The 15,294-nt window shown below is 41.4% G+C and overlaps 1 protein-coding gene across 1 annotated transcript; it reads left to right on the top strand.

Moving 5' to 3' along the window:
* The first annotated feature begins 117 nt into the window (after positions 1 to 117).
* Positions 118 to 13,635, top strand: si:ch211-253b8.5 (dysbindin). The gene is made up of 4 exons (XM_031748586.2): positions 118 to 385; positions 12,444 to 12,596; positions 12,687 to 12,830; positions 12,905 to 13,635. The coding sequence occupies exons 1-4, from the start codon at positions 343 to 345 to the stop codon at positions 13,159 to 13,161; spliced, it is 597 nt and encodes a 198-aa protein (XP_031604446.1). The 5' UTR covers positions 118 to 342; the 3' UTR covers positions 13,162 to 13,635.
* Positions 13,636 to 15,294: the final 1,659 nt, after the last annotated feature.

Genomic DNA, 15,294 nt, shown 5'->3' with positions numbered 1-15,294 from the left:
TACATAAAAATCCCTCCTTCCCGCTTCTCAATAAGCCTCCTTGCTCTCTCCGTCTCTGCCAGCTCCTCCCTCCGCCCTGTCATTGGTCAGCTGGCCGTCCTAACAAAGCCGCTGTCTTGATCTCCTCCAAGTGGTTCTCAGAGTCCACTGAGGGAGGAAGGAGGAAGCGAGCGGCAGGGTGGCAGCAGTCCCGCATCAGTCACTTCGGAGCAGTCTGAGTGAGAACTGGAGAGGTGGGAGATGCTTCCCTGGCTCTGTGCTGAACTCTCACAGGGCTGACCAGCCGCCGCATACCCGTCATCCTCAGCGCCTGAACCTGTTTCTGACAACTTTCCAGTTAACATGAGCTCCTCGTCAGCCAACCTGCACAACAAACGCCTACCCTGTAAGTGGTTTTATTATTTATTCTCTTATTCTTTGCAGAACCTCAGCTTTCAGGTCAGGTGGTAATATTTTGACCATAGGTTTGCTCCAGTAACACGGTTTTTTATTTTTAGATACAAAAATGCAGGGCATAAGAGAGAAAAGGGTTCCTCTCCATATTTGGTAGGCTTGCTTGTCTCTTGTGCTTTGCTCTCATTCTTTGGTTGTGTGATGTGCAGCGAGGTCTTTAAAAGTCCATCTTTTAATCTAGATTTGTAAATAAGAAATTAAGGTATCATCGTAAATTGATTTAGAGCTCTGTTGCCATAGTGTGTGTGTGTGTGTGTGTGTGTGTGTGTGTGTGTGTGTGTGTGTGTGTGTGTGTGTGTGTGTGTGTCAGATATAATGGGAAAGCTTGTGGGATAGGTCTGGCTATGAGTTAAGTAGCTGCTGTTGTGATGCTGTCCGAAGTGACTTGTCCAAGTGCTGTGCCAGCCAAAAATCAGTCAGGAATGTTGAATCATCACCCTGAGTAATGGTCCACTAATACCAAATGAATAGGTCACACACACACACACACACACACACACACACACACACTGAGGCAGCCTTGGATTGGGGCCACCACACAGCCCCAGACAAAGATCTCTTATTTCTAATGGGATTGCGCCTGCAGATCTCATCAGAGTTGACTCACTGCAACAGAGTCTGCAGCTTGTTCCGCGGACACACCAACCCAGATAGGATCCGAAATTGAATTAGTCCCAAAGAGATCAGTGATTTCACGAGGCTAAAAAGGATCAGGGCCGTAACTCCAGAGAAGACGTCTCCCATCTGTTGCTCTGGCCCAGCCCCGTTTTATCACGTTCTGATTTTACTTTTCTTTTTTTTTCTTTTTTTTGTGGTAATGTGCCAGTGAGGGCTGGTTGTGCTGTGAAGTGAGGGATTGACCAGCTGTTGAGAGCATGCTGCAGACAGAAATGTGGAGGCTGAAAAAGGAAGGTTTCTATACTCTGTTTCATAGCTCGGTCCCCTTGGGCCCGACCCAGATAAGATGGAGGAGGTTGATGCTCTTTAATAAGCAAATTAGATGTGTAAAAACGAAATCCTTACCATGTACTGCGTGTTTCATTAATTGTTTACTCTCTGAGGGATTCATACAGCACACACACCTGTCTCTGCTTTGCTGCCCTGCTCTCTAATGGAGCTTAGCATCTAAGCTAGAAGGGAAACAAGTGGCACTACACTGAACAACCTCTATTATACAGAAAAAAAATGACAGCTACAATTAAATGTTTATGTATGAGAGCACTGTTGAATATCACGTATATGGCTGGGGATGCTAACCTGCTAACTGTGATGTAATTTGCAGGATTTAATGATTGGGACATGTTTGCACATCTCTGTGATAGCGTTTCATAATGACCAGCTGGTGAGTCTATAGGGAAATGCTCTCAGTCTATTCCAGTGTAGTAGCAGAACTCACTGACACACTTTATAGCTGTGGCCCTAGAATCACCTTATTTCACACTTCAGAATCTATGTCCACATAAATGGGTTTTATAATAACTTTCTGCTGGCTGCTCTCGTAGGTCATTGGGACCAGACTGACTTGAGTTTGGTTTAATTATTGCTTAAGTCTGGATCACACTGATAAATCGAGGCTAATGCACCAATAAGAGCGTTTCCTTTTTTCAAGATTCGGACACTACAAAGCAAGGCACTCGTAATACCGTGTTATTATTCTCAAACAAGACTCATTGCTCACTAATGTGAGAAGAGCTCTCATGTTGCGAATACACTGATTATTCTGCTGCAAACAATGCTTCTTGGCATGTCGGTGCTTTAAGCTAATTGAATGTTTTTGAGTGTTAGCGCGTGATTATACAAAACACGGATGTCTGAACGGTTCCCATTAATTTAGCGTAAGCCCTGTAGCCCTGAGGATACAGACCAGCTCCGTTAATTAGTTCTCCAACAAATCCATCTCCTTACTTTTCAGCTCAACAGCATTTTGTGTATCCCTCCAGGGTTCAGAGCCACTCAGACAGCAACAGTTTGTCACTGAGAGGAAACAAATTCACACCAAAAGAAAAAGTAAAGTGGATCTGATGACCTTTTATGGTATGAGATGGTTCACAGAGAAAGTGACATTCACATCACTGCTTTGGTTCAGCCCCCAGGTCCACTGGTTAGATTATCCTAGCTAGTTATTAGTAGTTATCAGCCCACATTCTTACATATCCATGTATAAAACTGATGTACAACTATAGAAAACATTACAGCATCCCATTATTCAGTATACAGTATTAATTGCTTTTGGCACACATGATCCTTTGTGCACCTTTTTGCTAGCGAGAGGCATCCTGTACGTCATCCTGATGACATTAGTTAAAAAATAAAGGGGGTGTTTTCGGTCAGCAACAAAGACTGAGCTTTCCTTAAGATGGCATGATGATACAGTGTATCTAACAAAGTTTGTTGTCGACCAGTGATTTTTCCGGCCGTTCTGACACTCCTGTTCAGTTTGTTCCTGTTTGCCAAACCAGACTGGTTACCATACCAAAACTGTGAGTTTGAATATTTCCCTAATGGTTTACTGTGTAATGGCCATGTTTTTGTAGTTTTCTGACATTTTACTGATTAATCCATAAATTAAGAACCACAGCATAAAATAAATGAATCATTCAGCCCTAATCCTAGCTTTAAACACTGACTGTTTGCTAACTCCTCTGCCTCAAATGACAACATTTGCTACTGGATGTCAGCTAAGATTTTAGCATCTAAAGAATGAGATATTTCCTCTGATAGGTGGTGGATTCCAGATTGCTTCTTTTCTTTTTTCTCCCCTATTCACAAGGGGCCGATGGAGCCACATGTTTTGATTTGGCAGATTTTTACACCAGATGGTCTTTCCGATGCAACCCCCTCGGGGATTTGTACCTCCTCCTGGTCTCAAACACGGGATCTTTCACATGTTAAGTGTGTGTTGATCACTAAATTATGGTGGTGGACTCCAAATACAGAGCAAAAACACTGTGAATATTGGACTTAGTCATTGATATATAAAAAGGAAAGGCACAATAGGACGGCACCTCTGTGAGGTGTTTCTCCCATTCCACCAAACCACAAAATTGCCATCAGGCAGCGTCAGTTCTAACGATGATTTTTCCTTTTTGGAATATGCTCTGTAAAATCCCAGCCGTTTTTGAAGCAGTCAGACAAGCCTATCTCGTATATCTCGTAACCATATTCAAAGTAGCTTGAATCACCTTTCCTTCCCAGTCTGTTGCTTAAACTTGAGCAGATCCTCCTCACCATGTCCGTACGTCTAAATGCTTTGACTTTCTGTCATGTGATTTGCTGATTAATTATCGGCATTAGTGAGCATCAGTAGAGCTGTAAGTGTTGGTGTTCGGCCTCATGCCGAAGATAATCAGAGTGGTGCTGAGAGTAAGGACAACAGAAGACCTCAAGTGTGATATCGCTTTGAGCTCTTCAAGTCCCATTTCTTAAATAATACTATGCAACTATAGATTAGACCTATTTAAAAATATTTGGCTCCCAACATGCGCCCTCAGTCAGTGTCAGTGGTTCTGTATGGCAATGGTTTTCAGCCTGTCACTTCTGTGAGATGAGTGTCTGGTTCTTTCCATGTCCTGGGTAAGATTTCCCAAAGCTGGTGGGAGATGTTACCCACGGCTTGGTTGAAGTGCAGTATACCAGGAAATCTCTCTAAAGCTGTTTCCTTTCCAGGCTGCAGATAAAGGAGCCAAAAGTCTACATGATGTAAATCAGCACTTGTGGCCTTTTCTGCAGCTTTTGTCTGCAAATGGTTAAAGTTTAAATACTAAAATAGTGAGAAAACTTGCATGAATTCTTTAGCAAGTGTGCAAAAAAGGCAATGATTGGATCCGTACATCAGTTGGTGCTCAGTACATCAAGATAACGCTGCACTGACTTTTTTCATAGTTTATACAGAAACCGCAGGCCACCCTGTCTGAGTCTCAACAAACAGACGAGCCGTGTCTGAGAGACTGTTTGGTTTAGCCAAACATTCTTACAATTCTCCCGGCTGAGATGAAAATTGCTTCTAACCTTCCTCACAAAAATGAGGAGAGGCGGTGAGACTTTACAAGAAGAAAAGAGAGAAGTGTTAAGGTGACTGAAACAAGAAACGTCGCTCTGTTTTGATAAAGACAGAAAAAGAGTTTTTCTCTGTATTTCTGTCAGGATGATGATGCACCCAAAATATTTCTGAGCGTGCCTACAGATTTAATTATCAGATTTAAAAAAAAAGTCTGTTTTCTGAGCTCAGCTATGTCGCCGTGCCCGGATTCAGGCTGTTGACAGTCACTCTACATACACTTTGCCTCTAACAAGCGGAACAAACTCATTAATACTGTTTACTTCAGTGTAAGACCGTGTAATTTGCCGCTGCACTCAACAGAGATTTGTGCAATATTGACTGGTTGGCTTAAGTAATTGAACACTGTGTTGTTCATCAAGAGTGATTTTGAATAAGAGGATCTGTAAATGTTCTGGGTACATCGGTACTTTGTCATCCGCTGAAGCCCATTGTGTCGATCAGAACTCACGGCAGTCTGCTGGTGGACGTATGGAGGGCAGTGGGTCAGGACGCTGACCTACAAACAGTCCTATTGTGGGTTTACAAAAAAGGGGAAGGAAGGAGAGGGTTAACACTGATGTCATTGTTGGTGGATGGTGCTGGACACTGCTTTGTCCTGGGATGAAGACACTCATGCACCCAGCAGACATGCAAACACACAACAACAGTTATAAATAATTCACTGCTCTTGCAACTGGAGTCTAATAAATGTCACTTTCTTGTAGGTGTAAAAAGAAAACAGAGTGCGAGAAACCCAAAATAATTTGAGAGGTAAAACAGACACTGCACAGCCTCCGTGCTGTTGTTGTTCCACTTCAGTTCAAGGCACTTTTGGAAGGACAGTGCAACGTTTTCATAAACTGCAGCGATTCAAACTTCGCAGGGACCACCAGTATGCTCTGATCAGGATAAGAAGAAGCACAACGAGATGTTTTTAATATTAGTTGTATACTTGTGCTGTAATTTCAGACTGCTTCTCTGCTCCCACTACCTGTAGCCAGCCACTGAGTCACCATTAATTACCACAGACACTGATCCACTAATGACCAGCTCTGCACTGTGAACAACCCACTGATACTGTTAAGATTACTGCTCTGTCGGAAGAGACTATCCGTAAAAATAACAACTAATGAGCCCAGCTATTACTTCCTGTCTCTTCATCTCTACAAACCAAACTCTTGCTTTAACTTACTTTTATCTACCTTGTCCAATCATATAACACATTTTTCTTTAGACAGCCCACTTCTCAGTTTTAGCCTTTCAGCCTCCCTGACCTTTTCTCCCTCTCGCTTTCTGCCTCCTTTATGTGTTTACATCCTCTGCTTCTGCTCCCTCGCTCTTTCTCTCCTGTCGCAGTCGGGAACCGGTCCATGTGAAATAAAATCTCTCTTCTCTGATAAGCTAAAGTGTGTCTGGGTGGAAAGGGCAGGCAGTCTTTTCACTGTAGCCTCAGACCAAACAAGTGTTACCTCACGTCTGTCCTAAGGTTTAGAAGTAGATGGTCGTCACCCCTCTCATTCGTTAGATAAACTACAATTGCACAGTGTGTTTGAGGGAGGCAGAAACGGAGCCAAGAGCTGTTATTTGAATTCTTTTGCTTTTCTACTGCAGTCTGCTACTTTTATTTAAGGAGCCAGAGGGCTGAGGGTAGGTACCACCGCTAGAGCCATTTAAATGGCAATAATATCAGCTGTTTGTAAAAGGAAAACACTTCTCAGAAAAAAAGCCCCGGCTTGGCTGAATGGAATCAACCCAAGTGTTTGGCAAAGTGCTCTATAATCAAAACAGAAGAGGAAATTGTGGTTCTCTCCTGATTTCTGTTTAGCTGCTGTTTACTGAAAAGTTGTAGCTCGTGCTGCTCTTACAACCGGATTGTCTCGGGAGGCCTTTTTCCTCTGCTCTGTTCTGCTCTGACCTTCCCCTGCCTGTGAGCTCACATTTTCATTTAGAACAGTGATGGGCTAATGGCAGCCTCCAGGTGACAGCGAACCCTCCTATCCCTTCATTTAGCCTCCAGATCAATGTGTTGCCTCTACTATTTGTGCAGTAAACTGCCATTACAAAGTCCTGTCCTTGAGAACATCACGGGGGAACGAGGCACGTGACATGCAGATGCTAAATAGATACAAAGATTGACCCGATTTTCTTTTTTCTTTATGCATTTATGCACTCGCATAGTGCCCTGTTTTGTTCAGTTTGAGTAGAACAAAGTAGAGCGTACTCTAGAATGAATATCTGCTGGATGTCTTTTGTTGAGTCTGCCTCATTAGGATATTATAACACGTTTTTTTTTTCTCGGAAGTCTAACAAATCTTTATGCTGGCTCTTGAGTCCTTACAGTTACATCTTTTCTTCCTAGCATTCTGATGACAGTTTTTCATTGGCTTTATAAGATGAATTAGCCTAATTCCTAAAGTGATTTCCTGTAAGTGGAATCATGTCTAAGGAGTGCAGGCCCGCCCCATTCTCTTACATTGCTGCTTTTGTCTGAATTTGAATGGGCTCTTTCTCCCACTGCTGCCTGAGCGGAGGATCTGAGTTTGTGTTTATGTGGGAAGCCAGAGCAGTACACGGACATGTCCAGCATGCTCTCTCTTTCTTCGTCCTTCTGTCTGTTCCAGTCATTCTGCATGCCCAGCTGGTCTTGAGCCCTGGTCTATGACCTTTTCTTCCTCAAGTCCCAGGGCACTGACAGGAAGGAAGGAGGGGGGTGACTGGAAGGACAGAGGGGAGAGAAACAGAAAGAATGGTATACTGGACAAAGATGGAGAAAGGAAAATTGAAGAGAATGCTTAAAGTAATAGTATCGCTTAAAGAGAGAAATTGAGATGGAACAGGAATTTTTAAAAGTCATACAGTAAGATAGGAAGAAGGAGCAAAGAAGAGATAAAAATAGGCAGAAAAAAATCAGAAATGCCAATGAAGGATGAGAAAAGGAAATAAATGACAGTTTAATGCATGTTGCCTCATTCAGCAGCAGGAACTTCAAACATATTGTGGTACAGAGGGAGAAATAATTAATTGATCCCGTGCTGAATTTGTACGTTTCTTCATTTGCGAAGAAATGAACGGTCTTTAAATTTGGTGACAACTGGTGGCGAGATCATTTGAAAATCACCATCAAGCATACTTGGTCTATGCAAGATCTTACCAGATAGGGTGATCATATTCATGAGGAAGGTGGTGGATCAAAACTACAGGAGCTTGTTAATGATCTCGACTTGCTGTGTTTGCATGAAGAGAACATGTTTGCATGAAGTGGGAACATTATGCTCTGGGGCTGTTTTTCTAATAAGGGTACAAGACAACTTCACCGTATTGAGGGGCCGATGGATGCAGCCACCTGCTATAAAATCTTGGATAAGAACCTCTTTCTCTCAGCTAGAACACTGAAGATGGGTCGTGGATGGGCCTTTCAGCATGACAGCGATCCACCAAGCTAACAATGGCTAAAGAAGAATCACATTAAGGTCATATAGTGGTCTAGCCAGTCTTCAAACCTCAGTCCTGTAGAAAATCTGTGGAGGGAGCTGAAGCTTTGAGTTTCTAGGCTGCAGCCAAGAAACTGAAAGAATTTGGAGAGTTTCTGTAAAGGGTGTGGCTCTAAATACGTATTTCACTTGATGCCATGCAAATCAATTTATAGCTGTTATATAATGTGTTTTGGTTTCTTTCTCTTTTTTCCCCTAAATGTTTATGTTGATATTCTGTCTCTCTCCATTAAAATAAAACTACCATAAAAATTAGAGAACAAATAATTATTTCCTCCAGCGTATGAAACTAAATACTTTGGCTTGCGGAGTGGAAGAATCAGACTTTACATGTAACCACACCATGGCCATGGTTTTCTTTTGAGGATTTCCCTGTGTGAGTATTTGCAGAGGTCACTAGGTCATCTGCGGCTACTGAAGCCCACTTATCAAGGTTACCCAGCAGGAAAAAGAACCAGGAGGAGTGAAGCAAAATCAATGTGAGGATATACATCTGTAGCTAACCTTTAGCTTTCCATGTGCCTCAGCCTTTAAGTAGAAACAATCAATGCTGTGATCAATCAGTGCTTAACAGAGTAGGAAAAAAGAAACTCCAGGATTAGGCAGTTTGCTTAAACCTGTTGCCTGTCCTGGAAAGTGAAATTTTGTCCCAGCCTCCAAAAATGCTGTTTATTTTCTGTAAGCTCTCATTTTAACAGAAAAAGGATTATCGTTCAGCCAGCACAAATCGAGTGTTTCATCCCACATGATGTCCTCAGCCGGTCACATTAAATAAGGGTCTCTTTTTATCTAAACACACATATCAGACAAGCAGTGCCTAATTGTGACTGACATCTTGCTTTGTCAGCTCAGCTCGCTTTGCTTTCCTTAAGGCTCTGAGGACAAAGGCATTCCTGATTGTGCAACAGTGCAGTGCGAAGAGAGCATCACAGACCCACGACCTCAAACGTCTCTATGAAGACAGAAATGCTGGAAAGGCAAAACGCTGCAAGAGTGACTGATGCACCAATGTAAAAAAAAAAAGTTTTGAAAGACTTCAGGAAAGAGGTGTCGTGTCTGTACCAGTTGTACTAACTATAATAAAATTAATACTATTAATAATGCCCATACATCCTTTTTCACCTGTCCAGTTCAGGGTTGCGGATCACCAGAATGATCATTATAATTGTTTACTGGCCCTGGATGAACTTTCCAAAGTTTAAGAAAATGATCATCATTGGGTTCTCCTTCTCCCGTCAGGCTCTTGGTCAGTGGGGTTTTGGATGTTTGAACAAATTCTGACCTTCTGAAAAACATTAATAAGGCATAAAAATGTAACTGATCTCTTGATGTAAAAATAAAAATAAGATGAATGCTCGTTCCAAACACCTGTGCTAATGTAGGATATTGTTAGCTTTCTGTTGCCAGTTTGTTTAGAAATTTTTTTCAGGCTGTGGAGTCCTTTCTTTATTTCTGGGTTCGGTGTCTACACCAACATACCTTAGGTGCTGTCAGCATCACTCTGGGGTTTGAATGGCCTTCTTCCTGTTTTCCCTCCAAAGCTGTCTGCCTGTCTGATCCCAAAGCCAAGCCCGGCCACTGTACCCAGGAGGGACTCTGTCAAAGAGGGCCAGAGACGAGCCGCAGTGACAGGCTCGTGTCGTTCCGCCACCACAGACCTGACTCATGGGGAGCACTGCGCTGAGACAGCGCTCCAAAGAAGGCAACCTGTTGCTGCTTTTAGGCTTGCGCTGCAGTTTGGGGATTTAAAGTGATTATGCAACAAGTCTTTATAGTTCATAATGAGGACATAAAGAGGGTTTGTGGCAAAGATAGTCTCCTCACATTGCCAGAGAAAGAGATTTCCCCCCCCTTTTCCTGGTAAACATCCTGAGAACATTGTCTTTCTGTTCTCCATCACTTGCTGGTGTATTTATAGAGCTGCTGTGACTGCTGATCTCAACAAAGACCAGATAATCTTCACATTACTTCCAGTTTGGACATGGCTTGAAAGCCTCATCCAATTAGCTCAATCCCTGCCTGCAGGTTGTAAGAGCTCCTCAAAATTCACACACTGCTCTAATGACTACAACATACTGTGTGCACACTGAGAGTAAGTGATGACATGTAGAACACATGCTTTCAGCTTTTCTCTCTGAGTCTAGTAGAAGGAGGAAAAGAAGTAACAATCTCATAAGTATCTGTGGCCAGGTGAAATGTTCCCCTCAGTTTCCTGTCTTCTGCTGGCTCCAAATGCATATTTATTATCCAAACATGTGACCGGTGTCCATCGTCTCATCCAGCTCTTGTTTCCTGGTGTTTAGAAATGCTAAATGACTTTCATCTTAATTGCCTCTGCATTTTTTTTTGCTTTGTTTTTTGTAGAACATCTGACTAGTGTTGTTGAATAATGGGGGTTTCCAATACCGGTTCTAAGCAAATGGCGCACTGCGCATGCACACAGTAAAAAATGTCTAACACAGTACTGGGTCTCCATCCCTGGAGTCAAGCTGCTTGCATGTAACGTCTACTCAGTTACACAGTAAAAGCTTACAAGGAATCGCGAATCCAGTCGAGTCTTTACTAAGCATTGAACATTTTTGGTCTGTTTTTCTGTTGAATTTAGTGATAGATTACTTAGACACAACCAAGATATCTACACGCCTCTACACGCTCATTTTAGCTGGGTTTTTTTTTTTTTTTTTTGTGTTTTTTTTTTTAAATATAGTTTTTCCTTCGAAGTCATGTGCTCTGATACTTACACTATTCCTTCATTCCTTCCTTCCTTCCTTCCTTCCTTCCTTCCTTCCTTCTTTCCTTCCAGGGTTTTCTCCCCTCCTCCTCCTGGCAGCTTCCCTTTGCATAGCAATCTTTACTGCTTTAGTAATGGGCTGGAACGGTGTGGCTGTTAGAAGACTGATTTGGGATTTCCAGGAAAATCTAAAGCAGTGTGTTAATGGAATTATCCAAAAGCCAAATATATTCATTAATATCTTGGACTTTAGATATATTACATACTAAAAACACTAAAAACTCTTTATATAGATCTTTATAGAGAAATAGATAGCTATAGTAACAATCACTTTAACATTACATCAGGTTGGTGTTTTATTTTATGCCTATGATGATAAACTTAAGCTATTTAAGGGCTTCTGCTTACATTTATTAACTTGATGTTTACTAGTCAAAGTTGATAAAAGGATTTCAAATGTTCCACAGCTTACTTTTAAACTTAGTTTGATCAAAGAGTAGGGATGCCACTTTGATTTATTTATTTTTTTTAATAACAGAAACTGATAAAATGATATGAATCACTGCATTAAACATTAAATATAGTTTGCTGTACTTTTAGATTATCGTTTGGCTGTAATATGCGATTCATCTAAAAGAACATAAATAAAGCGTAGTTTCTGCTAAAGTAAATACAGTTAGTATGCTTAAAATAGTGTATAAAAAGCACATCTTTATTCAAATGAGACATGTTTGAGTATTGCACTTGTGGCTCAGAGTATGTTGACTGTTTGATCCCAGGCCTCTCCACATGTACAGCAGCTCTGCCACCTTTAAGTGACTGTGTGATCAAGAAACATGGTGAAGCACAAAGCTTAAACTGGTGTTGTTCTTGCACCGTTAACTTAAAACAGAACTACAAACATTATACGGATTATATATGGGAAATCTATTTTTCATCATTCTTTCCTTATAAACAACATTCATACTAGTTTCACATTCCTAATTTCTTCATTTTCATGAATGAATCATAGAATTAAGGTGTGTAATCTGAGACATAAAATCTAATACGGGAGGCAATGCAAAATTCTGCTAATTTCTTCCCTTTCCAATCAGCACAAATTAATTGTATAGTTTTTTTTATTGTATAGTTTTACTTTCATTGGGGTTTCTTGTATCTTTGTAACAGATAATCTAACTATTGAAAGTTGAAAGACAGAAATCCTTCTGCTTCACAGTTCACATGTGGATTAATGTCTCCCCCTACTGGCTACCAACATTGACCCCTGAGTATATGTATAATGGCTCTCAAGCTAAACAATCCTTAGCTTGAGATGGTCTTACTGACTACCGCATGCACCTTCAGAGTGAAAGAACTAGTTTGTGAACTCCACCCTGCTGTGGTGGAGGCCTCACCTGGCCCAGCCTCCAAATGACAGGTGGCTGTAGCTCAGGAGGTGGAGCAGGTCTACTAATTGTAAGGTTGGTGGTTTGAGTCTGCGTGCCAAATATCTTTGGGCAAGATGCTAACCGCATGTTGCTCTCTGAGTCATCCACTGAAGTATGAATGTGTGTGAATGTTAGATAGAAAGCACTTCTGCATAGAAATAGTGCTTGTATGAATGGGCGTGTTGTATAAAGTGCTTTGAGTGCTCTGGAAGAGTAGAAAAGCGCTCTATAAATCCAGGGATGCGGTGAAAACTTCAGCTGAGCTGGTGTCTGAGTTGCTCTTCTTCTCTTGTGATTGCCAGCGGAGAGCGAGCGCAGTCAGAGGCTCCCAGATGTGGATGCAGCACAGCAGCTCAAGCTGAGAGAGAGACAGCGTTTCTTTGAGGAAGTCTTCCAGCACGATGTGGACGTCTACCTTTCCTCGGCACACCTTTGTATCAAAGATTACAGAAGACGTGAGTTGAACTGTTGGTGTTTATGCATGAACACGTGCCATATAAATGCACAATAGTATTATCATACTGTTGTTTCTCTTCTTATTGCAGCTCCTATTGGCAGCATCTCTTCCATGGAGGTGAATGTGGACTTGTTGGATCAAATGGAGCTGATTGACATCTCTGACCAGGAGGGTTTAGATGTCTTTTTCAGTTCCGTAGGAGAAGAAGGAATGCTGACTTCCCCGCTGCCAGGTAAACAACAGAACCTTAAAAAATGCACAGCGGCACAGCTGTATCGCTAACAGTGTTTTTCTCTGACGTCCTAGGAAATAACAACCACAATGAGGAAGCCATCAGTAATGGACTGTTTCGACATGTCCTTGAAAGTCTTGACGGCAAGTCCCGCATGTCCTCCACATCTTCAAATTCTTCCTCTGACAGCCAGACCATGAATGTCAACGGAGAAGACACTCCTGTGGTTGGGTCAGACAGCGAGGAAACACACACCAACACAGTCAAGCGCAGAGCCATGTCCCCAAAGACAGAGGAGGGGAAAAGTCCGAATTCAGCTTCGTCTTCATAGATTACACCCTCTCCTCAGTAGATCTCTGCCTGCAACACAGATGTTAACACCTGAGTGAAGAGCGGACTTTGACTTGAGAGTTATTGAAACAGATGTCTGGGTCTTTCTTCCATATAACTATCTTTGATCACTATTTACAACCTTCCTGTTTGATCAATTAAGCTTAGGGTGGTTGGGACTATTAACTGTAAGGATGGAGACTTTTTTTTTTTTTTAACCTCACAGATGGCTGATTAAATTTGTACAGTATTAACACAAAGCAGGGAAGTAAAGCAATAACTGAAACAGAAATATTTGGATAAAGTATGACCTGTGTTCATTTGGTAAAAGATTGTTTCAGGGTTTTGGGGGGGGGGAGTGTTTTTTAAAGTTCTGGTATTGAAATCAAACCTTTGTCCTCTCACAACAAATTAATTGTTTTAACAATAAAGGAAGAGAGAAAAAACTTTTGTGTGCTTGTAGAATCAAACAGTGCTTCCGTCTGGTTGTTTCGCTTCGTGGGCCTAAAATTTTGTGCAAAAGTCTCGAGCCACCACTCATATTCTTTTTTTTTTTGTTGTTGTTTTTCTTTGGACATTGGTTTATTCATTTATTTTTTCACCCATTTTCAGTCCAGTCCTTGTAATAGAACATTTTCAGATGAATGTCGTGCCTACAAATAACAGACAACTCAGCAGAGAACCAATTTTAAATCATATCTTTAGACACTTTGTTTCCATGAAAAATTTCCTATGAAAAATGTCAAACTTAACAGTTTTACAGACATAAAATTGTATTTTGACATTCCCAAATTTTGTATGTCTTAAAAATATGTGCAATGTGTTCGTTACAAAAAACAGAAAACTGGAGGAAAAATGAAGTGGCAGGCCTAAAACTCTATCTACAGCAGATGAACAGTATCAAAAAGTCATGTCCTGAAGAAATATGGGGGAAAAAAATCCAGCAGTGGCCCAACACAGGATTTGATTTCATCCATCTGTTCACCAGTGCCCCATCAGACCTGGTCTCAGTGGAGGCGTGGCTCTAGGTCATTCTTCTGTGGAGCACATACATTTGTGAAAGCATTCCTTTCAAGCAATATGATGACAAAACCTGTTGTCCTGTCGTTGTATTTCACAGCATCCACTCATGAGGAATTCAGAAGGGAAAACCTCTCCAATACAGGGAACTCTGGGAACCAGGTTGCATATGCATAAGCTGGAATCCTTTAATATTCACTGCCTATGACAGCACCTACCAGGAAGAACACTAGATAATTTTACCCAAAATCTACTGTTAGTTTACAAGAGTAAGCTTTTTCTATATTATTATAAGGAAACCTTTTGTGAGATTTGCAAGAAATCTTCTGCCGCTCACACAAAAAAGTCTTAAAACCCACATGGAGTCAGTTAGGTGCACTGGTATAATCTTTACATGCATCAGACAGTGCTCAAAGTAAGGATATCAACCAAACAGGAAATATCAATACTCATTTGTAAAATGTTCAGTATTCCTGACATATTAAGAAAAGAGTCTTGTAATTGATTAATTAAACATTCTGTATGAGATGTTTCCAGACTCATCATTGAAGAATTCAGTGTTGTAAATTTGGAGACACAGATTTGATCTTATATTGATAGACTGGGTTTAGCGTTCACTCTGGTCTGGGTCATTAGACCAGAGTGAGGCAGTGAGTCAGAGGTTTTCTTGTAGTCAATCCAGCCGGTGCACAGGTTGGTCAGCCTGGTCTTCTAATCACAGTCAAGTGCTGAGCCATGGCCCCAAAGACAGAGGAGGGGAACAGTCCGAATTCAGCTTTGTCTCTCTCCTCAGTAGATCTCTGTCTGCAACACAGATGTAAACACCTGAGTGAGGTGTGGACTGTGAGAGCGAAGAGTGAGAGTTACTGGCCCTCTCTTCCATATAGTTTTTTTGATTCAACCTCACAGATAGGTGATTAAATTGTATACAGTTTTAACACAGTGTAGGACAGTATATCAATAACTGGAACAACAAGAGCACTCAGAGAATGCAACTCCCCTGAAAGGCGTCGTATACTCAAACTTTGATGTTTCATGATGTTTTTTAATACAACATGCTGATGTCAGCCTGCTTTTATTATTATAATATGATGACAGTCTGTTATTATTGTGA

The sequence above is a fragment of the Oreochromis aureus genome, linkage group 5 (assembly GCF_013358895.1).
Source record: "Oreochromis aureus strain Israel breed Guangdong linkage group 5, ZZ_aureus, whole genome shotgun sequence".
NCBI lineage: Eukaryota > Metazoa > Chordata > Actinopteri > Cichliformes > Cichlidae > Oreochromis > Oreochromis aureus.
The sequence above is the reverse complement of the archived record's forward strand: the minus strand, read 5'-3'. Positions and strand labels throughout refer to the sequence as shown.